This window comes from Ceratotherium simum, chromosome 23, assembly GCF_057802395.1.
Source record: "Ceratotherium simum simum isolate JZ-2026a chromosome 23, ASM5780239v1, whole genome shotgun sequence".
NCBI lineage: Eukaryota > Metazoa > Chordata > Mammalia > Perissodactyla > Rhinocerotidae > Ceratotherium > Ceratotherium simum.
This window is the reverse complement of record NC_141922.1, coordinates 858,796-881,490: the sequence shown is the minus strand read 5'-3', so window position 1 is coordinate 881,490 and position 22,695 is coordinate 858,796. Positions and strand designations below refer to the sequence as shown.

Genomic DNA, 22,695 nt, shown 5'->3' with positions numbered 1-22,695 from the left:
CCAGTACACCACAGGGCAGTGAGACAAGTACAAGCTTGTACAGGCCTCAGTGTTAGAAGGGAGGCAGAGCTGCACTGCCTGGAGGATCAACTCAAAGGACCAGTGTCCCTTCAGTACCACGTCCCAAATGGTGTGGCCTAGGAAGTCCGAGGAGGAAGCTCTGGCCACCCAAGCCTGCCTCTGTGGCAGGGCCCGCATTCCTATGGGGGGCTCCCCTTGACACCTGGGGCTCCATAGTGGTGGGATCAGCTGGTGCTCCCCCCAGGCCCAACACCTGGTGGGGTTCTCTCTGGGGCCTCTCTCTAGAGGTCACTGCTGGTCTTCTGTTGACGAGGGATGTGCACTCTATGTCCAGCATTGATGGGGATGTGGGTGGGGCTAGGGTGCTAGAGATCCCACTGTGACTAGCAGCCTGTCTTTGACCCCATTGTCCTCAAGGTCTGGCTGGAACCCCTAGTCACTTTGTATGTTGAATGAACTGTCTGGCTCCTGAGGCTGGGGAGAGACTTGCAGCCCTCAGGAGCACCTCCCAGGTTGGCTTCTCTCTAGTCTCTCCCCTGATAAGTCAGGTGCCACTTGTCTGTGGGCTTCCTGTCTTCTGTCAACTTAAAAAGCAAATTCACCTGTTATTTTATCCTCAAAACGAGTTTATTGCGGAATAGCCAAAAGAATTGCCATTCAGGACATGCATACTATGGCAAACCATAGGCAAATCCAGAAAACAGAGGGGAGCTGCCTTTATAGAGAAAAAGGGGGAGGAGGAGGAGCTGTTCTAAATGAAAGTTCACTGGGGGGAAAGTACAGTTTAGGGCAGCAACGAATTCTCATTGGCTGGGCTGTTGCCAGGTGGGGAGAGAAATCTTCCTTCAGTAGTAAAGTAGTTTTACTTCCGGTCTGAGTTGCAAGCCTCTGTCTCTTCCTGTGTGGTGTAATTGACAACAGAGGTGAGAGCTCCCCCTACAGGCCTTCCCTACTACAATTTGTTAAGATTTCTTTTGATAATTTCCACACTTGTTCCTATGGTCAACATCTTTCTCTGTGGGCCCGCCTGGTGGCTTAGCGGTTAAGGGCGCGAGCTCCGCTACTGGCGACCCGGATTCGGATCCCGGGTGCGCACACACGAACCACTTCTCTGGCCATGCTGAGGCTGCGTCCCACATACAACAACTAGAAGGACGTGCAACTATGACATACAACTATCTATTGGGGCTTTGGGGAAGAAAAAAAGGAAGAGGATTAACAATAGATGTTAGCTCAGAGCTGGTCTTCTTCAGCAAAAAGAGGAGGATTAGCATGGATCTTAGCTCAGGGCTGATCTCCCTCACCAAAAAAAAAAAAAAAGATCTTTCTCTGAAAGCATCGCTGATCAACAGTCAGGTTCTCTGCACGTGGTGGTCATCGTCCCTCAGTGCCAGGACAGACCTTTCCTGGTTGTCGTGTCCCACGTTGGAGGGAAAGTGCATGGTGGTTGGAAACCATTTAGGCCACACTTGAGCAAGAAGAAAGGTTAGAAGGGAGAACTATCAGGCGCTTCCCATCTAAAGTCTATATTCTCCAAGGTCATAGGCCTCGGAGATCATCTTGAAGTGCTGAGATAGCATCACCTTATTAGGTACGTCATTTCTACAGAGCTTCAACAGGCAATAGGTACAGAACTTCACAACAAGTAGACAGAGTAAGATTAAGAGCAATACTATAAGCCCAGTTTGCAGATGGTCCTAAACCAGGAGCCCAGACCTGAAGGTACCAGCTGAACAAATCAAAAGACTGGATTGTTAGGGGAAATTGGTTGTAGCCACTGTGCTTGCTCTCTAACCTCATGTAACTGGGTTTCCAGTTCCCCAGAGGCGCTTATCCATGTGCACCAGGAGGCGTTCGCCACTGCACAGACACAGCAAGTAGATAATGGAGGGCTACACGATTACCCAAGACCACCTTGGCCAATGAGTTAAGTGACTGTTGCTGAGCTGAAACTGCTTTGGCTGTGGAGTCGGCCAGCTCTTCTAGAGTCAGGGAGAGATTCCTGATCATTTGTTCATTGCCACTCACTCTGATCCACGGGAAGAAAGTTCTCCCCATGGAGGTAAACCCAGCGTCATGTACACCTCCTAGAAGTTCTCATTTAGGGTGACTATGGGGATTCAATGGGAGAGACCAATGAGAGGTCTCTGGTTATGCAGAGAAAACAGGACAGTGAAGACGGCAAGGGCACGCTGTCTTGTATTCTCCAGCTGTCAAGGCAATGAGTTGCCCAAGCATAAAGGCCATTACTGAATCCTCCACAGATGAAGACATAACCAGGGGGTGTGCATAAGGCCCCCGCATAAGTGATAGCATCTATAGACTGTTCATCAGCGTAGAGGCATTAGCATTATATAACTAAGTCTCAGACGCTACGTTGTTACACACCGAGAAGTTGCGTAAATACATGGGTATATCAAGAAACTTACAGATGGCCAGGGTTACATCAGCCACCCCACAGAATTTTTCATACAAGTATTCAAAAGATCTTGTTTTCCTCTCCCAAGGCTGGGTTAAATTAAAGCATGGGACAAGTTTAAGCAGGCTTAGCACCCTGACTCAGTAAAATGGGCCAGCAGATCAATTTAGACAAAGAATAGTATCTAGAACCCCAGTGAAACTACTTATAGGGTGAACTAAGGGGTCATTACTGTCTTGGACAGACTGAGGTTTCTGATGGCAAATCCAGCAGAGAGGTTTCCCTCTTTTGCAAGGGACTGGGAAATGCAGACAAGGGCATTGTCCCTCCAGGAAAGGGAGGGAGAAAATAAAGTAAGAAACAACAGTGGGGGGCCAGCTCCATGGCTTAGCGGTTAAGTGCGCGCGCTCTGATGCTGGCGGCCCGGGTTCGGATCCCGGGCGCGCCCCGAGGCACCACTTCTCCGTCCAATGCGAGGCCGAGTCCCACGTACAGCAACTAGAAGGATGTGAACCTATGACATACAACTATCTACTGGGGCTTTGGGGGGAAAAAAATGAATAAATAAAATCTTTAAAAAAAAAACAAAACAAAAAAACAGTGGGGAGAGGGTACACAGGCCTGGTCCAGTCATCTCGGGAAAGCTGTCTGCCTCAGATATCAGCTGCTTCTCTTCCTGGTCAATGTGATCTGGAGTCTCCAGCGTTTGTGAAGGACCAGATGTCAGGTGGAGCCTTCTTCAGCTGTGAGAGGTGCACCCAAGGCTTGAGTCTCTGAAGTTTGGCTGCCATATGGGTACTGAGGAATCCTTTTATAGTCTCTTCCAAGGAGATTTCAAGGGCAGTAAAATTGGAAACTTCAGTCTGCAGTATTGTATCCAGACATTTAAGGAAACTAGAAGAATTTAGGATCCAGTCCAGCTTATAGGTATAACAAAACCTTAAAGACAATTAATAGGACTAGAAGTTAATATCTACAAAGGTGCAAGCATATCTCCACAGTAACCCCCATTTATAAAAATAAAGATAATCATAGTAAAACTGATTTGTTTGTATTAAACTTGGTCCGATTTTTTATATAAATGCAGCAAAAATAGTGATTAATCATGTAAACTCTTTTTTAAGATTGCTTTGCTGGAACCTTGTAAGCAAGGTACTAGGCCAATTTTTCAAGCAGTTCCTTAATGCTGTGTGCTTGTATCTGAGTCTATGTACATCTTTCTTGAATATAACATTCTAGTCAAAGCCTTGGTAATGTAGCCAATACTTTCAATTGCGTCCCGTTACAGGAACAGACTTTCACTGAACCCATGCCAATACATATATTGTCATGAAAAGAACACTTAAGAGTTTCCAAATTCTGGAGGCATCAAGTAGAGAGAAAAAGGTAAATATTTCAACTCTTGTTGCAAAGATACAAATTGCTGTTAAGTTATAGGTAGCTTAAAAGAGAAGAGAAAAAGGGGTCCTTCACATCTAGAAAACAAAACATTAAAGCAATCAGTATTTCACTTGAGTTTCAGAAACTCCCACCCAGTTCAGTGTTATGATCTTAAAGTTATCAAAACCTATGTTTCAGAGTACTTGTCAAAGTCTTTCCATGAATCTCTTTGAAAATGAAACATTTGTAAAAGCATCAGATTAAAACAATAACTGTCTGAAACTGACAAAAGACTTTTTTTAAAAAAGGCAATGGGTAAATACAATTGACATGGAAATTTGGGTATTTCTGTGATATACATTTTAGATAGTAACTAGACTTATAGGTAATAACATTGTATTAGGACATATCAGATGTTTAGTAATTTTATACAATTTCTAGAACACTCTTTAGTAACATTCATCCATACAATATAACCTAAAAGGTTTCTTATTGCTTATTGGACTATGCTTCTCATGTAATTGGACATACCAAATAAACCTAATTAGTGTAATCTCTCTTTTTATGAGGAGAGGGAATAAATCTTTTGAGAGATCCCAAGTGCCCACTGGAAAATCCCAAAGTTACATCCTGGTAGAAAAAAACATCATTTACAGTTTGGAGAAGCTTGTCAAAAATATCAAAAAGTTAGGGCACTTGACCAAATAGGATCACAGATCACTATGAAATAATACTTAAGTATCTATTCGATCAAAGTAACAATAACAGGTTTCAAAGGTGAACACAAAAGGTTACCTAGTTGTAAGCAAAACTTAACTTTTCAATACTAAGAAGATTCAGTTGTCTTACGTAGTTAAATACCTGATAGAAACAACATAGGAAATTATTTTGATAAAACACAAAATCTCTGTTATCTAGGCATATTGCTTAAAGGTAAAGAAGCTTTCACAGTCTGTTATCAAGAGCAGACCAATAGCCCAAGGAACCTTGTCCTCTTAACAGAAAAGAAAACCAAATTTTAATTTTGCATCAGCTTATTTTGATATTAAAATATATTCATTCCAATCTTAGCTAGTCCTGGCTGCTCATAAAATTCTTTTCCAAAGATTCCTTTCCATAAACTTTCTAAAACTGTCTTTTCACATTCAGATTTTGTCCTTTTTTTTCTTCTTTCCCATTCTGCAATAACCAGCCTCTCTTTAAAACAAGCTCTAAATTTCCCTCTTAGCACTGTTCTTAATGCATCCCATAAGTTTTGGTATGTTGTGTTTTTGTTTTCATTCACCTCAGAGTATATTCTTTTCTTTTTTTTTTTCTGGTGAAGAAGATTGTCCTTGAGCTAACATCTGTGCCAATCTTCCTCTATTTTGTATATGGGACACCACCACAGCATGGCTCGATGAGCAGTGTGTAGGTCCATGCCCAGGATCTGAACCTGTGAACCCTGGGCAGCGGAAATGGAGTATGTGAACTTAACCACTACACCACTGGGCCAGCCCCTCAAAGTATTTTCTAATTTTCCCTATGATTACTTCTTTAACTAATTGGTTATTTAGGAGTATGTTGTTTAATTTTTACATATTTGTGAATTGCCCAACTTTCCTTCTGTTATTGATTTCTGATTTCATTCTATTGTGGTCATAAAACATTCTTTGTATGATTTTACTTCTTCTAAAATTACTGTGACTTGTTTTATTGCCTAACATATGATCTATCTTAAGAATGTTCCATGTGCACTTGGGAAGCATATGTACTCTTCTATTGTTAGGTGGAGTGTTCCATTGATGTCTGTTAGATCTAGTTGCCTTAGAGTGTTGTTCAAGTCTTCTCTTTCCTTGCTGATCTTCTGTCTAGTTGTTCTATCCTTTATTGAGAGTAGGATACTGAAGTTTCCAACTATTATTGAATTGTCTATTTCTCTCTTCAATTCTGTCAATTTTTGCTTCATGTATTTTCTGGTTTCGTTAAGTAAATATTTCTTTATAATTGTTATGTCTTCTTGATGGATTGAAAATATCCATTTTTTCATTTTAAAATGTCATTCTTTGTCTCTAGTATCAATTTTTGTCTAAAGTCTATATTGTCTGATATTAGTATAGCCACCCCAGCTCTCTTTTGGTTTCTGTTAGTATGGTACATCTTTTTCCAAATTTTTTCTTTCTACCTATTTACATCGTTGAATCTAAAGCATATTTCTTATGGACATCATATAGCTGGGTCATGATTTTTTTATCCATTATGTCAATCTCTGACCTTTAATTGGAGATTTTAATCCATTTATGTTTAATGTGATTAATGATGTGGTACAATTTATTTTTGCTATTTTGCTACTTGCTTTCTATATGTCTTATGTCTTTTGTTGTTGTTGTTCCTCAATTTCTTCATTATTGCTTTCTTTTGTATTAGATAGATATTTTCTAGTGTACCATTTTAATTCATTTGTTGTTTCTTTGACTATATTATGAGGTTTTTTTTAGTGGTTGCCCTTGGGATTACAATTAACATCTTAATTTATAACAATCTGATTTGGATTAACATTAAATTAATTTCAATGGTATTAAAAGATGTGGGCTGGCCCAGTGCCATAGTGGTTAAAGTTCTTGCACTCTGCTTCAGCCTGGGGTTTGCAGGTTCGCATCCCGGGTACGGACCAATGCACTGCTCATCAAGCTGTGCTGTGGCAGCGTCCCATGTACAAAATAGAGGAAGATGGGCACAGACGTTAGCTCAGGGCCAATCTTCCTCACAATAAATAAATAAATAAATAAAATAAAAATAAAAGATGTTGCTCCTATATAGCTCTGTTCCCTCCTTTTTTTATGCTCTTGTTGTCACAAATTCCATCTTCATACATTCTGTGTCTATTCACATATATTTATAGTTATTGCTTTACGCAGGCACTTTTAAATCAGACAGGAAAAAAACGTACTAACAAAAATGATTTATATTTGTTTTTATGTCTACCTATGCAGTTACCTTTACTGGTGCTTTTATTTCTTCATGTGGATTTGAGTTACTGTCTGGTGTCCTTTCATTTCAGCCTGAGGACTCTGTTTAGTATTTCTTAGAAGGCAGGGTGCTCATGACAAACTATTTCAGTTTATTTATCTGGGAATGTCTTAATTTCTCCTTTGTTTTTGAGGGATGGTTTTGCCAGATATGAAGTTCTTGGTTGGCAGGTTTATTCTTTCAGCAATTGGAATACGTCATCCCACCGCCTTCTGGCCTCCATGGTTTCTGATGTGAAATCTGTTCATTTTATTGAGGATCACACTTGTATGCGATGAGTCACTTCTCTCTTGCTACTTTCAAGACTCTTTCTTTGGCTTTCAACAATTTATGATGTGTCTAGGTGTGGATCTCTGTTAGTTTATCCTACTCGGAGTTCATTGACCTTCCTGGATATGTAGATTCATGTTTTTCATTAAACTTGGGACGTTTTCAGCCATTATTTCTGCAAATATTCTTTCTTCCTCTTTCTCTCTCTCCTCTGCTCCTGAGAATTCTGTATAGGTTTGTAGGATTAATAGTGTCCCACAGGTCTCTAAGGCTCTGTTAATTTTTCTTCATGTTTCTTTCTTTCTGTTCCTCAGACTGGACAATCTCAGATGACCTAACTTGAAGTTTGCCCATTCTTTATTCTACCTACTCAAATCTGCAGTAGAGGCCCTCCAGTAAAATTTTTCATTTCCATTATTCTACATTTCAACTCCAGAATTTCTATTTGATTCCTCTTTATAATTTTTATATTCTTGACATTTTCTGTTTGATGAGACATTACTCTCACGCTTTCCTTTAGTTCTTTAGACATGGTTTCCTTTAGCTGTTTGAACATATTTAAGTAGCTGATTTAAAGACTGTCTACTAAATCCAATATCTAGACCTGCCCAGAGATAGTTTCTATTTATTGGTTCTTTTTTCCCTATTTATAGGCCAGACCTTCTTGTTTCTTTGCATGTCTCATAATTTGTTTTGTTGAAAACCAGACATTTTAAATAATGTAATGTGGCAATTCTGGAAGTCAGATTCCAGGTTCTGTTGTTGCTGCTTCTGGTAGTTGTATTTGTGTAGTGACTTTTCTGAACTAATTCTGTCAAGTCTATATTATTTGTCATGTGTAGCCACTGAAGTCTCTACTTGGTTAGCTTAGTAGTCAGCTAGTGATTGGACAGAGATTTCCTTAAATGCTTGAGACCAATAAACCTCCCAGTCTTTCCCAAGGGGCTCTGTGTGCTTATTGGGGCATGACTTCAGCACTCAGCCAGTTCACAACTCTGCCTCAGGCTTCACTTCCCTGGGCACAGAGACTCAAGGTCAGCCAGAGGCGAGCGCTTAGGGCTTTTTCAGGTCTTTCATGAGTATGTACACAGTGCTACTTCTGTTTGTGACCTTCTATGTTATGGAAATTGAGTGGTTCCCCCCTTATCTGTGGGGGATATGTTCCGAGACCCACAGTGAATGCCTAAAACTGCAGACAGTACCAAACTCTATATAACTATATTTTTTCCTATACAGTCACGTGCCACACAATGTTTCAGTCAATGATGGACCACATATACAATGGTGGTCCCATAAGATTAGTAGCATATAGCCCAGGTGTGTAGTAGGCTATGCCATCTAGGCTTGTGTAACTACACTCTATGATGTTCACATAAGATGAAATCCCTAATGATGCATTTCTCAGAATGTATCACCATCATTAAGTGATGCATGACTATACATACATACCTAAGATAAAGTTTATTTATAAATTAGGCACAGTATGAAATTAATACTAATAAAATAGAACAATTATAACAATATACTGTAATAAAAGTTACTGTAGATCTTAATACTCTCAGCATACGATTTGTTTCTTTCCTTATAAAGTAAGAACTTTCACCTTCTCACTTAAAGGAAGCACTTCATGGCATCTCTATGGCATATCCGAATTGCCAGCATCACTACTCTTGCGTTTTGGGGCCATCATTAAGTTAAACAAGGGTTCTTGAACACAAGCACCCCAATACCTCGACAGTCAATCTGATAACCCAGCTGGCTACTAAGTGACTAACTGACAGGTAGCATATACAGCAGGGATATGCTGGACAAAGGGATGATTCACATCCCAGGCAGGACAGAGCAGGACAGTGAGAGATTTAATCATGCTACTCAGAACAGTGTGCAATTAAAAACTTACGAATTATTTCTATTTATTTATTTATTTTGTGAGGAAGATCAGCCCTGAGCTAACATCCATGCCAATCCTCCTCTTTTTGCTGAGGAAGACTGGCCCTAAGCTAACATCTATTGCCAATCCTCCTCCTTTTTTTCCCCAAAGCCCCAGTAGATAGTTGTATGTCAGTTGCACATCCTTTTAGTTGCTGTATGTGGGACGCTGCCTCTGCATGGCCGGAGAAGTGGTACATCGGTGCGTGACCAGGATCTGATCCTGGGTCACCAGTAGCGGAGCACGCACACCCAACTGCCAAGCCACGGGCCGGCCCCTTGAATTATTTCTAGAATTATCCAAATATTTTCAGATGATAGTTAACTGCAGATAAGGGGGGGACTACTGTATGCAGGGCCTTTCAACGCCCCCGTGGACATTGGCAGATAAGGGGGGGACTACTGTACGCAGGGCCTTTCAACGCCCCCGTGGACATTGGCAGATAAGGGGGGGACTACTGTACGCAGGGCCTTTCAATGCCCCCGTGGACACTGCATTCCTCAGCTCTTCCTTTTAAGCTTTTAGTCTATTATTATTTCCCCCAGCTGTTATCCATTGTGTCAGGCAGCTTCCAAATGACAACACTTGCTTATAATTGCTTTCAACAAACAGTCTCAGGAAACAAGCTGTTGGCCCTGGGCAAACCAAGTCAGCTTTGTAAGTGGGATCTTCCAGGGAGCCATCAGACAGGTTAAATAATGACAATTCTTTGCAATGAGGGTGTTCTGCTCCCTCCAGTACCAGAAATGTGGGCTGTTATTTACAAGACTAACGCTGAACTGGACAGCAGCATTGCACCAGAAAAAGTTAAAACACTACAAAGCTCACTGTTCTTACCAAGATCCAGTCGTTTTTCTTAAATAAACACTCCCGGGAGTGCTGAAAGCCTTTGATTAATTTCCAGAGTTCTGAAAAAAGTTGACTTCAACAATTCTTGCTAGTTTTTTTCCTTGCTTTTACGGAGGGGGAGCAAATTTTCCAAGCTCCTTACTCCTCCATTTTCACCGACAGTAGTAATTTCTTGAGGGACCTTGGCTGCCATGCTCGTGGCTCCTGCGTCTGACGGTTTCCGGGCATAATATGTTCCCAATAAATCCTTGTGCAACGGATGAGAGAGAGCACAGTGTGCAGCTTGGAGAGGTGCCACCCTACCCATGGGTGTGTGCCTGGGCAGGGGTGGAGACCTCCAGCCTTCCCGCACTGCCCCCCTTTGCTGGAGCAGGGGCCCTGCCTGTGGCCGAGGGGGAGCGCGGGGAGCCGCAGGAGGGCAGGTGCGGGCCGCAGGACCCTGACCCCACCCCGCTGGGCGGCCCGGGCAGGGACCCCCTTCTCTCTGGGGATCTGTCCATCACGGTAACCAGAGGGGCAGGATCCGCTGCGCCACCACGCCAGGTCTGGAAATATTGCTGGACGAAAGCGCTCGATGGCCTTGAAGATGCAGTCAGTTTGGCACTGGGGGCGGCCGGCCGTGGGGGGCGCATCGCCGCCGAGCCCCGGAGACCCGCGGTCGGGCGGGAGAAACTGGGGTAGTTGGGCGTTGTCACCGCAACACGGAGACCCGACCGGAGCCCGCCCAACGCCGCCGGTCCCCACGACACCTGGAGGAGCGCGGTGAAGCGCTGCGCCGGCCGCGACGCGGAGATTCCGGCCAGCACCCACGCTGCCCGGCCCCGCCCCAACCCCGTGCTTTTCGACCCCGTCCCGCGCCCCCAGCTCTCGCGAGGTTTGAGCTCCCGTGGCGCCGCAGGGGCCGACGGGAGTGGCGCCCGCGGAAGAGGGCCAAGATGGCGGCGGCGGCGGCTTCGCTTCGCGGGGCGGTGCTGGGCCCGCGGGGCGCGGGGCTGCCGGGTGCGCGGGCCCGGGGGCTGCTGTGCGGTGCGCGGCCCGGGCAGCTGCCGCTGCGGACGCCTCAGGTGAGCGCTGGTCCGGACCCCTGCCGGCGCGTGGCCCCGCAGCCCCGTGAAGGTCACAGCGGGGAGGCTCCTGGCGCGGGGCAGGCAGCGGGGGAGCGGCCTCGGACCCCCGGCGCCCGCGCCCGGCCGGACCCCCGCTGCCTGCCGACCTTGGGCGCCTGGCAGCAGGGCCCGGCGCCCACTCCTCTGAGCAGCAGGGGCGCCTGGTGCCGGGCGTGGGGGCGGCGGGGGGCTCGCGACCGGGTCGGCGCTTGGGGCTTCCCTGGGGCGCGCCCAGGCCGGCTCCTGCCCCGCCTTCCAGACCGGGCCCGCGTCCTGAAGTGACCTCAGCCTGACCTCGGCCAGCTGCTTGTGACCTTGGCCTGCCCCAGCACTCTTGCTCACTTCGGCCTGCTCCCCGGCCCAGGACCCAAGAACACGTCTCACACCCCTCCTCAGGGCCGAATCACGGTCGGGGGTCAGCAGCGGGGAGGAGTGGGGCGGGCAGTGGCGCAAGGTGTGCTGTTGGCGCCCGGAGGAGGTGGCCAGTGCTGGGTGGATGAGTGGGAGAGGTAGGCGCCGAGAGTCAGATCCCCAGGTAGGGCTGGGCCGTGTTCTGGCAGGCGCTGAGCGGGGCTCTTGCAGGCAGTGTCCTTGTCGTCGAAGTCCGGCCTGTCCCGGGGCCGGAAAGTGATGCTCTCAGCGCTGGGCATGCTGGCGGCAGGGGGTGCAGGGCTGGCTGTGGCTCTGCATTCTGCCGTGAGTGCCAGTGACCTGGAGCTGCACCCCCCCAGCTATCCGTGGTCCCACCGTGGCCTCCTCTCATCCCTGGATCACACCAGGTGTGCGGCTGGCTGGCTAGGGGAGTTTTGGGGTAGACTGGGTAGGGTGGAATCCCCTGTATCTCTAACCCTTTCCCTCTCTTTAGCATCCGGAGGGGTTTCCAGGTATATAAGCAGGTGTGCTCCTCCTGCCACAGCATGGACTACCTGGCTTACCGCCACCTGGTGGGCGTATGCTACACAGAGGATGAAGCTAAGGCGCTGGCGGAGGAGGTGCGGGGCCCAGGGATGTTGAGCACCCAGGGATTGGGGCCCTCGCTATGGTGGACAGCAGGGTTGTGATGGTGCTCTTGGTGGCAGGTGGAGGTTCAGGACGGCCCCAATGAGGATGGGGAGATGTTCATGCGGCCAGGGAAGCTGTCTGACTACTTCCCAAAACCCTACCCCAACCCTGAGGCTGCTAGAGCAGCCAACAATGGAGCACTGCCCCCTGACCTCAGCTACATCATCAGAGCTAGGTACATGGACTGCCTGTAGGGGAGTGTGGGGAGGGGGAGGAAGGTCTGCCTCCTGCCAGGGGCTAAGGAGGCATGGATCTGGTCCCAGGCACAGTGGTGAGGACTACGTCTTCTCCCTGCTCACGGGCTACTGTGAGCCACCCACTGGGGTGTCACTGCGAGAAGGCCTCCACTTCAACCCCTACTTCCCTGGCCAAGCCATTGCCATGGCCCCTCCCATCTACAACGAGGTCTTAGAGTTTGATGATGGTGAGAGCCCCCCACCCTGGGGGTGGGCAAGCTGGGTCCTACTTTCCCCACTGCCTGGGATGCTTCCCCTGTGTTCTCATGCCCAAGAGGTCCTGCACCCTCCTAGGCTGGCGTAGTGTCTGCACGTATCTGAGGAGGCTCACGGGCAGCCTTCACATCCCCATCTAGCTTAGACTCCTGTGTGTGTGCTGGGCTTGGGGGTGGGGGGATGTCCCATCCCTTTTGAAGCCTTGAGCAGGACCCCATCTCTGCTCCATGGAAGGGGGTGTTCTGTGGGCTACCCCAGCTTGAGCAGGGGCCCCCAGGGGCAGCCCTTACCACTTGTCCTTGGCCCAGGCACCCCAGCTACCATGTCTCAGGTAGCCAAGGACGTGTGTACCTTCCTGCGCTGGGCATCTGAGCCAGAGCACGACCATCGCAAACGCATGGGGCTAAAGGTGAAAGGGTTAGGGCAAGGGGCACAGTGGGCGTGGTAGAGGGGCTGGGAGGTGGGCGGGGATCCTTTCTGCCTCTCACCTCTGAGCTTGCCTCATCCCCAGATGATGATGATGATGGGCTTGCTGTTGCCCCTGGTCTACGCCATGAAGCGGCATAAGTGGTCAGTCCTGAAGAGCCGGAAGCTGGCATATCGGCCGCCCAAGTGACCATGCCCGTTGTCTGCTTGCCCCCCTGCCTGAATGGGCCCTCAAGCCAAGGAGCTACCCTGGGCCTATTCGGGCCTCAGCTGGCCCTCTCAGCCAAGCTCCTCTTCCTCTAGGACAAGAGGGGAGGAGGCAGGAGGCCGGGCTCTAGCTCCAGATCCTTCACTTCCCATCATGGAAATAAATTAAGTTTCTCAACACACACTTTTGAATTATTGTATGATGGGAGTGCAGGTTTGCAGGGGACGCTGGGACTAAGGCCCTTGCCCTCAGGGCTCCCAGGGATGTCCATGTAGTGTGGCCAATGTAGCCCTGCACTGACTGGTGGCTGGGAGTCCAGTCAGTACTGAAATGTGGGGCAGGAACAAAGAACTGGCTGTTAGAGGAGGTGACAGTATTCATCAGGGTGGGGAGTGTCTGTTCATAGAGGTGAAAAGGGCCTGACCCAGCTGGTCCAGGGGCCCAAGGACCTGCTGGAGTAGCCAGCCAAGTGTCAGTTTATGGAACCACTTGGCCTTCATTCTGAAGGCAGCAAGGATCCCTGGTGGCATGTCAACACTGGCTTAAAGTAGGAGCTGCAGAAGATGTTTCTGGGGTTAGGAGGCGGGGCTGGGCGGTGGCTGGGAGAGCGGGGAGACAGCTCCCAGCCTGTGGAGGAACAGAGATAAGGCAGAGACCACCTAGAATGTACTCCTGATCTCTTGCCTGGACAGCTGGAGGTTCTATCCACTGATAACAGTCACACTGGAGGGGGCAGAGTGGAGAGGTGTCAGGTGGGTTGTTTGTCATGAGATGGCATTCCTAGCAATCTACAAGGCAGCTGGGGGTGGCTGGGTTCACGCAGCAGTGGATCTGTCAGTGGCAGGAGGGCAAGGTGTTGTCTTAGCAGTAGCACAGGGTTCTGGCTTGTGGGCCTTTCTTGTCCCAAGAAGGGAAGGGAAGGGGCAGAGCCTAGGGAAGGTGTGTGCCTGTGGAGCTCTAGATGGACTATAGGAGGCACAGTCAGCTGGGTGGGGGAATCACGGAGGGCCCCAGCCCAGTGGTCAGCAGCCAGGCTTTGCAAGCCCTTGGGGTCTGGGAAGAGATCTTGGTGCCATGCTCCTAGAACCCCTGGGACTTGGAGCCCAAATACATTCTTCAGCAGCCCCCTGGGTCTGGCTAGGAAGCCCCTCCTGCTGATGAGGGCCAGGCCCTGCCTCTGCCAAGTTTCATCTTGAGTGGGTTATGCCCTGCTCTCCATCCTCCGAGGAGCCCAGTTTGCACAAAGGCACAGTGAAGCAGCAATCTGGCTGGCTCAGAAGTGTCTTTAATGACTCTGCCTGATGGTCCCTTCCCCAACCCTGGCTCTGTCCCAAGTGAGCAGTCAGCAGCGGTCCCCCGAGAGGTTCAGGAGGGGATCCAGGGACCTCGGGCCTGGAAGGGAAGGGCCGTCCTCTCTCCTCGTGACCTGGGGGCAGGGGGAAGATGAGTCAATTCAGCTTGTTCGCTGCCCTGCCCCGTCCCCTCCCCTGGCTCTGCCTCTGGTACCTTTGGTGGCTGCTGGGTGGAGGCTGCGGGAAGGGGGTCCCAAGCGCAGGGCCTATGGGTGCTACACATCTCACAGCCAGGTCTGCTTGGGGCATTGATGAAGGTGCAGGAAGGGCAGGACCAGCCGGGCTGGGGAGGCAGGGAGATAGCTGCTGCTCACCCTTCCTTCCAATGCCCACAGTGGCCCAGGCTCGCCCTGCCCAATCCCTTGCGCACCTGAAGGGGGCTGGGGAGGCTGGAGCTGGCTGGCTGAGGGGCTCGAGGCAGCCCCAATGACTGAGGAAACAGGCGGCCTAGTTCTCCATCCAACTTCTGGGGCTGCTGAGGGCTGCAACCTGCAGTAGATAGGGTGGGGCTCAGGGCCATGTCAGGCTGCACCCCACCTTCCTCACCCCACCCCAATCGAGGACTGACCTGGGGATTCTCGAGGGGCTGAAAGCAGGTAGAGGAAAGCAGGGTCCCCGTCCTGCTGGATCCCATAGGAAGCGAGGCTGCACTCGGGCGCACACAGACACCGCCCAATGACCCAGCGCTGCACAGCTGGCGGGAAGCCAAACTCCGAGAACACCTGGGGCCAGACCATCAGGGCCAGGCAGTGTCACTCAGAGCCCACTCACCTCCAGCAGGGCTCCCAAGACCCCGTTCTCACCTGCTCCTGGAGGGCTGCGATGGTGCAGTGGGGGTGCACCTGCAGGGACACGTGAGCAGAGGACGCAGCATCTTCAACTGTGACCTGTAGCCTGGCAGAAATGTTGGTTAGGGAAAGGATGGGGAGCCTGGGAGAGTTGAGAGGGCAGGGGGAGGAAGAAGTCCCAGGCCTCACCTGATGGGGCCAGGAGGGAAGCAGGCCTCCTGGAGTTGGACGCTGAGGGCCACGTGATGCTGGGCCAGGATGGCTGCTGCTTGGGCTGCCCCCTTCTTATCCCCACCCTCGATGGCCCGGGCCAGGCGCCCCACCAGCTCTTCTGCAGGGACAGAGAGAGAGAGAGTCATCACAGCCGGGAACAGGCTGCTTTACCCAACCCCTTGCAGCCACCTGCCTTTACCTTTCTCCATCAAGGCTCCAGGGCTCCAGGGCAGATCCACCTTGGATTGGGGGACCTTGGCTGTGGGCACTTCAGGGGGACTGGGTGGAGGGGGACTAGGTGGAGAAACAGGGCACGTTTCTGGGCCCAGGGCTGGCGGCAGGCTGTAACTGCCTAGGAGGGAAGACGGGGTGGTCTGGTGGTCTCCCAAGATCCAGCCCCCCGGCCAAGTACTCACCCAGGGCTCCGCTCTCTGACCTCAGGTTCCCAGGACCTTTACCTCCTTCCTCCTCATCTCAACCCATGCCAGGGCCCTGCCTTGGCCACACTTCAAACCAGGCCTTTCCCCCCAGCCTTGGCCCTTGCAAACCCCTCAGAGGTCACTGCTGACTCCTCTCGGAGCTGGAGCTGCACTTGGCTGGTCCTTGGGCTCTGGAATCCTTCTGGACCCTTCTCTGGTCCAGTCCCACCTGTGCCCCTCCTCCACAGAGGCCAGGCCACTTCTCTTGGCTTCCACAGGTCCTCTCAGCCAGCCAGGGATGCTCCTTTGGCCTCACAGCAGAACCAGTGCAGGTCCTCAGGAGCCTGCCCCTTCCTACTCATTGGGAGCCTGTAGTCAGGGTGGCTGCCTCTTGGTTCCCTCAGGGACCTCCTCCCTTCTCCTGTCTCCACCATCAACCAGAACAGCTCAGGCTGCTCCCAATCAAAACAAACCTTTGGGCCACTGCCTGTCCTGGGTGTCCTTACACAGCTGGGTGCACTGCTGTCTCCCCTTCTTACCTCCTACTTGAGGCCCAGTCCACCCAGTGCTGACGCAGCTCTTGTGATGGCCTCAGGCCCTCGGTGTTCCGAGCTGCCTGCCCACTGAAATTAGCAGAGCTCCCGAGCACCCAGCACCAGGCCCGGCCTGGCCTTGGCTGAGTCCGAAAGAACATGTTTGAACACTCCCGCCTCAGAGCTTTTGTACCTGCTGTCCCCTGGCCACATCGCGCCACAATCTTCAAATTGCACTCGTGTCACCTTCACGAGGCCTTTCCTGCCACCCTATTTTAATAATTTTTATTTATTTACTTTTTTGGTGAGGAAGATTATTAGCCCTGAGCTAACATCTGTTGCCAATCCTTCTCTTTTTGCTGAGGAAGATCGGCCCTGGGCTAACATCCATGCCCATCCTCCTCTACTTTTATACGTAGGACATCTGCGACAGCACGGCTTGATAAACGGTGCGCAGGTCCACGCTTGGGATCTGAACCTGCAAACCCCGGGCTGCTGAAGTGGAGGGCAGGAACTTAACCACTACAGCACCGGGCCAGCCCCTTGCCACTCTATTTTAAATTGCAAACCCCTCCCTTCCAGCACTCCCATCGCCTCCACCATCTGACAGAAGTTTGTTTATTTTTCAAGTCTGCCTCCTCTCTAGAAACTCAAACTCCAAGAGGACAAGGATTTGAAGTTTCATGCATGCTAAATCTCCAAAGCCTAAAGGGGTGCTTAGAGCAGGTGCTAAATACACACCTGGTGAATGGATAAATGAATGAATGAATTAAAAAAAGCCTTTCTCCCTCTGCAAATGCTATATTGTCTGGGCCTCTCTTAGATCACATTGAATGGTTTTCTTCCTGCCCCTCTGGCAGCTCTTCTGGTACATCTGGGGCTCCATCCTTTCCTGGGGCCCTGTCTGCCTGCCTGTTTGGGGCTCTCTTCTCTTCTTGCTTCTGTTGCTTCCTGGTGACCTCGGTTGACCTTTTATACCTCCAGTCTTTCCAGAACCCCAGCTCCCCCCGAGATCCATCCATCCCCTGCCTCCTAGATGTGTAAGAACTTGGCCAGGGGCCGGCCCCGCGGCTTAGTGGTTAAGTGCACGCGCTCCGCTACTGGCAGCCCAGGTCCGGATCCCGGGCGTGCACCAACACACTTGTCCGGCCATGCTGAGGTGGCATCCCACATACAGCAACTAGAAGGATGTGCAACTATGACACACAACTATCCACTGGGGCTTTGGGGAGAAAAAGGAGGAGGATTGGCAATAGATGTTAGCTCAGAGCTGGTCTTCCTCAGCAAAAAGAGGAGGATTGGCATGCATGTTAGCTCAGGGCTGATCTTCCTCACAAAAAATAAATAAAAATTAAAAAAAAAATGCTTTCAAAGAACTTGGCCACCTCCATGCCCTCCCCAACAGGCCCTCTATCTGGGAGCCCCACAGTATCTGGTCCCTCCATCTTTGTCTCAACCACTAACTCTTCCACTTAAACAGCCATGAAATCCAGCAAATTCCATCTCCTAAGCATCTCTGGAAACATCCTTCTCTCCAGCTGTATCTGCACCACCCCACACGAATGCAGGTCTGTCTTAAGTGGCTCAAATCTGAGCCTGACACTCTCCCACTGAATACCTTCCCATTGCACTTGATAGTTTGTCCTCTCAGAACCCAGGTCCTGAGGGCCTGCTTGCTCTGCCCATCCAAACTTGTCTGATACTCCAGGCTCCAGCTCTTTGGCCTCTACTCCTTTTCTCCACTTTCTCCTTCTTGGGAGCCTTCCCAGAACCCCAGCAGTGGGTAAGGTGGGCCCAACATTTCCCCACTACTTCCCCCATCCAGGCCTGGGGGGCCAGGGCTACTCCTGCTCTCTTCCAGCACTAACACAATGCCTGGCCAACCAAATCAATCTTCGCCCCAGGGCACTGACCATTCTGTCCCTCCACGGCGGCACTTTGGACCAGGGCTGCCCACCGCTGAGCTTCCTGAGGATTAGGGAAGTGCAGGCTGAGGGTCCCAGGCCCTCCAGGTGGAGGCTGCAACTCATGCTGGCTGGGGCCTCGGACGGTGTAGGAGACTGACTCCAAGGGCCACTCCAAATTGACCTGAGGAGGATGACAGTCCAGGCTCAGTGCCTCCCAGCACATACTGCATGACGATCAGAGGAATATGAGGTAGCATTTATAGGCCACTTTCGCTGTCCTAAGCCCTTCGTTAATATTATTTTACGAAACCCTCACAGTAGTTCTATAAAGGCAGGTAGCAGCATTATCCCCATCTTACAGACAAGAGAACGGAAGCAAGAAAAACTCACTGCTCAAGGGCACGCAGAGGAGCCTGGACTTGGGCTCCGCGCCCCCCGCCCCCACTCACCGCCCCGGGCCCCGCGCCCAGCAGCTCCAGCCGGAAGCGCCCGGGCCGCTCGGGGTCCGCGCTCAGCTGTAGCCTCCGAGGCTGCGCCTCGGCGTCCGGCCCCGCGCCCAGCGGCCTCACCGCGGCGTGCACGGCCAAGAGCACCGCAGCCGAGCCCGGGTCCGGGACCGCCGCGCCGCCCGCTGGCGGCGCCATTTCCGGTCCGGCCCCGTCCCGCCCTCCGAGGCCGCTTCCGTAGGCCCGGGCCGCTGAGCGCTTCCGCCGGCCGGAAACCGGGGCCGGGAGACTGGGGTTCCGGGCGCGGCCAGAGCATCGGAGCCCGAGAAGGGGCCGCGTCTGACCCTCCTGCTTTGCCCAGGATGGACACGGCCCGAGGGTCTCCGCACAGGGGCGGGCGAGGCTGGGCCTGGGGGCCTGTACGCCGGGCAAGGTGTCAAGGACGGAAACACTGGCCACCCCTGGAAGGCGGGCGCGGTCCCTTAGCCCTACAGGCTCGGGCGAGCGGGGCCTGCAGCCCGACGGTCCGTGTCTACTCCTGAGCCTGGCGGGAGCTGGACGCCGGTGCCAGGCCCCTCCTGGCCGACCCCCAGCCACCCGCTCCGCTGCCCCGCCCACACCACGCGGGTCTGCCAGCCTCCTCCCAATCCGGGCGGCCACCAGGGGCGGGGCAGGCGAAGGGCCGTGACCAATGAGCGCCAAGGAGGAGGGCGGGTTCGCACGAGAGACGAGTGACGGACATGCACCGAAGCCAGTAAGAGTGGAAGATAGGACTGAGCGGCGGGTAGTGCCACCAATGGCTATTGAGCTCTCAATTCCGGCGGCTGGAGCGGGCCACTCAGAGGCGAGGGGCCAGGCCTTGCAGAAGCTTGTTGTTGTCCGGCCGAGAGAGACAGAGGTCGCTCGCTCGCTCGCCGGGGTGATCTGTGGCGGTCGGCGGGGAAGTCCGTCGCGATAGTCGGGCGCCGTGCAGGGGCGAGACTATGTCGCGGTCGCGGCCCGGGTGGGCCGGCAGGGCCGGGAGTGACGGGACGTCGCCGCGGAGCTTCTTTCCCCGAACACAGTGCGGCCCGAGCGGAGGCCGCGGCGCCGCCCTCCGGTCCTGAGGAGGCCGCGCCGCCGGACCCCGCCCCGCCTTCCCACCCGCGCCGACGCGCACCGACTGGCCCGGCGCGGCCCGGCCCGGCTGAGCGCAGCAAGCAGGTAGGTGTCGCCTGCGCCGGCGCCGCCCGGGACTCCGAACTACAGCCCCCAGCAGGCCGCGCGGCGAGTGCGCGCCCGGCGCACGGCCCGGCGCGCAGTGCGGCAGGCCCTCCGGGGGCTGGACTCCCTCCGGGCCCCGGTGCGCTTGCGGAGGAGGGCGGAGGAGCCTCTGAGTTTCCCCTCTCTCGCGCCGGAAGGCAGCTTGCAGAAGAGGGAAGAGCGCGGCGTCCAGGCGACCGCAGGGCCTGAGCCCAGGGGTTCTGGTTCCTGACCGGGTGTGGGTTCTCACCATGGCCGAGGAGCCCGGCTGGAGAGGCACTGCAGGAGGCCTGTCCCTTCGCAGGCTCACAGTGACCCCCATGGTGGGTAGGCTCCTTCGTCGGGATGAGAGTGTTGAGAGAGAGACTAAACCAGCAGCCCCAGGGTGAGCAGCAGCCCCAGTGGGCCCCCATCCTGGCTCCAGAACTTGTATGAGGTGCAGGGGGTGTGGCCGAGCTGAGGCCTGGACTTGCCGCTCTCGGGTAACAGGATCTCATCGCCTCTCCTGCCAGTGCCAGGGCTTGGGAGCAGGCTGCGGGAGGGACCCAGCTTGTTTACAGCGGCTCCACTTACTGGGGAGGAGGGCTGACGGCTGAGCCGCGGGGCCCAGATACCCATGGACTGCCCCCCACCCTCAGGAAGCACTAGGCCCTCAGAGCACAGGACCCCCTCCCCAAGGACATGAAGCTGTTGGAGAACTCGAGCTTCGAGGCCATCAACTCGCAGCTGACCGTGGAGACTGGAGATGCCCACATCATCGGCAGGTGAGGCCAGGGCTCTGGGGGCCGGTGTCTCAGAGGTCCCTCTGCCCTGGCCCTGAGTTCAACCTGAGGGGTGGCATGCTCCATGGTCCCGCCTGCATCCCATAGGATTGAGAGCTACTCATGTAAGATGGCAGGAGACGACAAGCACATGTTCAAGCAGTTCTGCCAGGAGGGCCAGCCACACGTGTTAGAGGCACTGTCCCCGCCCCAGACCTCGGGCCTCAGCCCCAGCAGGTGAGCCAGGGCAGGGCCTGCCCACCTGGGGCTGTGGGGTGCGAGGCAGTGCTAGGCTGATGCTTCTCTCTGTGCAGACTGAGCAAGAGCCAAGGTGGTGAGGACGAGGGCCCCCTCAGCGACAAGTGCAGCCGCAAGACCCTCTTCTATTTGATCGCCACGCTCAATGAGTCCTTCCGGCCTGACTATGACTTCAGCACAGCCCGAAGCCACGAGTTCAGCCGGGAGCCCAGCCTCAGCTGGGTGAGGGTCGGGTGGGGGACGGGACCTGCAGCCCCACAGCTATCCCCACTGTCCTCCCCAACTTTTGGTGGCCCCTGGGCTCTGCCCAGTTCATGCCTGCTGTCCTAGGTCCTAGTCAGCCCCGACTGTGACCATCCTAGGTGGTGAATGCAGTTAACTGCAGTCTGTTTTCGGCTGTGCGGGAGGACTTCAAGGCCCTGAAACCACAACTGTGGAACGCAGTGGATGAGGAGATCTGTCTAGCCGAATGCGACATTTACAGGTGGGCTAGCATCCCCGCAGGTGGGCCCTGAGTGTGTGCAGCACTTGGGGCCTCACACTACCTCTTGCCCCACACTCCACAGCTACAACCCAGACTTGGATTCAGACCCCTTTGGGGAGGATGGCAGCCTCTGGTCCTTCAACTACTTCTTCTACAACAAGCGGCTTAAGCGGATTGTCTTCTTCAGCTGCCGCTCCATCAGGTTGGCGCCTGTTTCTCTTCCCCAGCTCCCTGTTTGGCCCATGCACCGTTTCCCCAGCAGTACCCTCCTGACTTTGTCCTCCCTGGGGCCAGCAGCAGGCCAGGGGTAGGCAGTCCTAAGACCAGTCCCCGCCCCCCCCCCCCCCCAGTGGATCCACCTACACTCCCTCGGAGGCAGGCAATGAGCTGGACATGGAGCTGGGAGAGGAGGAGGAGGAAGAGGAAGAGAGCGGAAGTGGAGGCAGTGAGGGCGGACCCGAGGAGACTAGTGCCATGGAGGAGGACAGGTGTGTGATGGTTTCGGTGGCCTGGCTCCCTGGGTGGGCAGAACAGGGTTTGACCCCTTCTGCCTGGTCTCCTGGGTGTTGGCTCCTCAAGGCTCATGGTGTGCTGCCCTCTGCCTAGGGTCCCGGTGATCTGTATGTGAGGAGGAGCAGAGGCCCCAGCTTCACCCAGCTTCAGCCAGTGCCTGGACCTGCCCACCTGAGGTGCCCCAGGGCCTCCCCAGCTGCTGGTGAGACCCTGGCGCTGCTGCAGCTACAGCACTGCCCAAGGCCACGCCCACCTAGCCCTCTGGCTCCAGCCTATCGCCGGTCACTCACCCCCACAGGCTCCTGCTGCCGCAACTGTGGTTGGACTGGACAGTACAGCACAGGGCTTGGTGGGAATAGCCACTGCCCTGCCCAAACGAACTGACACAGGCAGGGACAGCTGGACCACAGAGTTTATTTTTGTATTTTGTACTGGATCAGGCCTGGGCCTGCACACTCCAGCCTGAAGGGCCCGAGACTCGGCAAGCTGGCCCCAGCGGTCATCCGCCCTGGGCTTGGGCTGGCCCCTGGCGCCCCCCTGTACCCCCCACCTCGCCCGTTGGGCAGCGTGCACTGAGTGTCACTTTGCTGCAGCTCGTTTGTTTCCAATAAAAGTTTCTGTGACTTAGTGCGGACCTAGGTTCCGTG

At 53.0% G+C, this 22,695-nt stretch overlaps 3 protein-coding genes across 9 annotated transcripts; 2 read left to right on the top strand and 1 right to left on the bottom strand.

Annotated features, from left to right (window-relative positions):
- Positions 1 to 10,778: 10,778 nt before the first annotated feature.
- Positions 10,779 to 13,311, top strand: CYC1 (cytochrome c1). Its single transcript, XM_087447268.1, has 7 exons — positions 10,779 to 10,942; positions 11,567 to 11,763; positions 11,850 to 11,976; positions 12,064 to 12,221; positions 12,310 to 12,470; positions 12,807 to 12,907; positions 13,010 to 13,311. Exons 1-7 carry the CDS (start codon positions 10,814 to 10,816, stop codon positions 13,112 to 13,114), a joined length of 978 nt encoding a protein of 325 aa, XP_087303394.1. The 5' UTR covers positions 10,779 to 10,813; the 3' UTR covers positions 13,115 to 13,311.
- Positions 13,312 to 14,397: 1,086 nt separating this feature from the next.
- SHARPIN (SHANK associated RH domain interactor) lies at positions 14,398 to 19,384 on the bottom strand. 5 transcript variants are annotated; one of them, XM_087447262.1, is made up of 9 exons: positions 18,794 to 19,382; positions 18,351 to 18,525; positions 15,685 to 15,837; positions 15,462 to 15,603; positions 15,288 to 15,378; positions 15,053 to 15,206; positions 14,855 to 14,973; positions 14,639 to 14,767; positions 14,398 to 14,558 (listed from the first exon to the last, which is right to left on the bottom strand). In XM_087447262.1, exons 1-9 carry the CDS (start codon positions 18,986 to 18,988, stop codon positions 14,475 to 14,477), a joined length of 1,242 nt encoding a protein of 413 aa, XP_087303388.1. In that variant the 5' UTR covers positions 18,989 to 19,382; the 3' UTR covers positions 14,398 to 14,474. The 5 variants fall into 5 exon arrangements, with proteins under 5 accessions (XP_087303388.1, XP_087303389.1, XP_087303390.1 ...); XM_087447263.1 differs by having other exon boundaries at positions 18,914 to 19,379; XM_087447264.1 differs by lacking the exon at positions 15,685 to 15,837 and having other exon boundaries at positions 18,794 to 19,384.
- A 275-nt stretch (positions 19,385 to 19,659) lies between these two features.
- On the top strand, positions 19,660 to 22,675 carry MAF1 (MAF1 negative regulator of RNA polymerase III). Of its 3 annotated transcripts, none has more exons than XM_087447269.1 (8): positions 19,661 to 19,993; positions 20,671 to 20,796; positions 20,902 to 21,030; positions 21,108 to 21,273; positions 21,414 to 21,535; positions 21,618 to 21,737; positions 21,886 to 22,023; positions 22,142 to 22,675. In XM_087447269.1, the coding sequence occupies exons 2-8, from the start codon at positions 20,714 to 20,716 to the stop codon at positions 22,161 to 22,163; spliced, it is 780 nt and encodes a 259-aa protein (XP_087303395.1). In that variant the 5' UTR covers positions 19,661 to 19,993; positions 20,671 to 20,713; the 3' UTR covers positions 22,164 to 22,675. The 3 variants fall into 3 exon arrangements, with proteins under 3 accessions (XP_087303397.1, XP_087303395.1, XP_087303396.1); XM_087447270.1 differs by lacking the exon at positions 19,661 to 19,993 and adding an exon at positions 20,337 to 20,417; XM_087447271.1 differs by lacking the exon at positions 21,886 to 22,023 and having other exon boundaries at positions 19,660 to 19,993.
- Positions 22,676 to 22,695: the final 20 nt, after the last annotated feature.

Excerpts from the sequence above, each read along its gene's own strand:
- CYC1 (XM_087447268.1), top strand. The coding sequence starts at position 10,814 with ATGGCGGCGGCGGCGGCTTCGCTTCGCGGGGCGGTGCTGGGCCCGCGG. Across the intron at positions 12,222-12,309 it reads AGCTACATCATCAGAGCTAG|GCACAGTGGTGAGGACTACG; the intron begins GTACATGGACTG and ends ATCTGGTCCCAG. Across the intron at positions 12,471-12,806 it reads GGTCTTAGAGTTTGATGATG|GCACCCCAGCTACCATGTCT; the intron begins GTGAGAGCCCCC and ends TCCTTGGCCCAG.
- SHARPIN (XM_087447262.1), bottom strand. The coding sequence starts at position 18,988 with ATGGCGCCGCCAGCGGGCGGCGCGGCGGTCCCGGACCCGGGCTCGGCT. Across the intron at positions 15,838-18,350 it reads CGCCGTGGAGGGACAGAATG|GCAGTTACAGCCTGCCGCCA; the intron begins GTCAGTGCCCTG and ends CTTCCCTCCTAG. Across the intron at positions 14,974-15,052 it reads AGCCCCTCGAGAATCCCCAG|GTTGCAGCCCTCAGCAGCCC; the intron begins GTCAGTCCTCGA and ends TATCTACTGCAG.
- MAF1 (XM_087447269.1), top strand. The coding sequence starts at position 20,714 with ATGAAGCTGTTGGAGAACTCGAGCTTCGAGGCCATCAACTCGCAGCTG. Across the intron at positions 21,536-21,617 it reads GCCGAATGCGACATTTACAG|CTACAACCCAGACTTGGATT; the intron begins GTGGGCTAGCAT and ends CACACTCCACAG. Across the intron at positions 21,738-21,885 it reads TTCAGCTGCCGCTCCATCAG|TGGATCCACCTACACTCCCT; the intron begins GTTGGCGCCTGT and ends CCCCCCCCCCAG.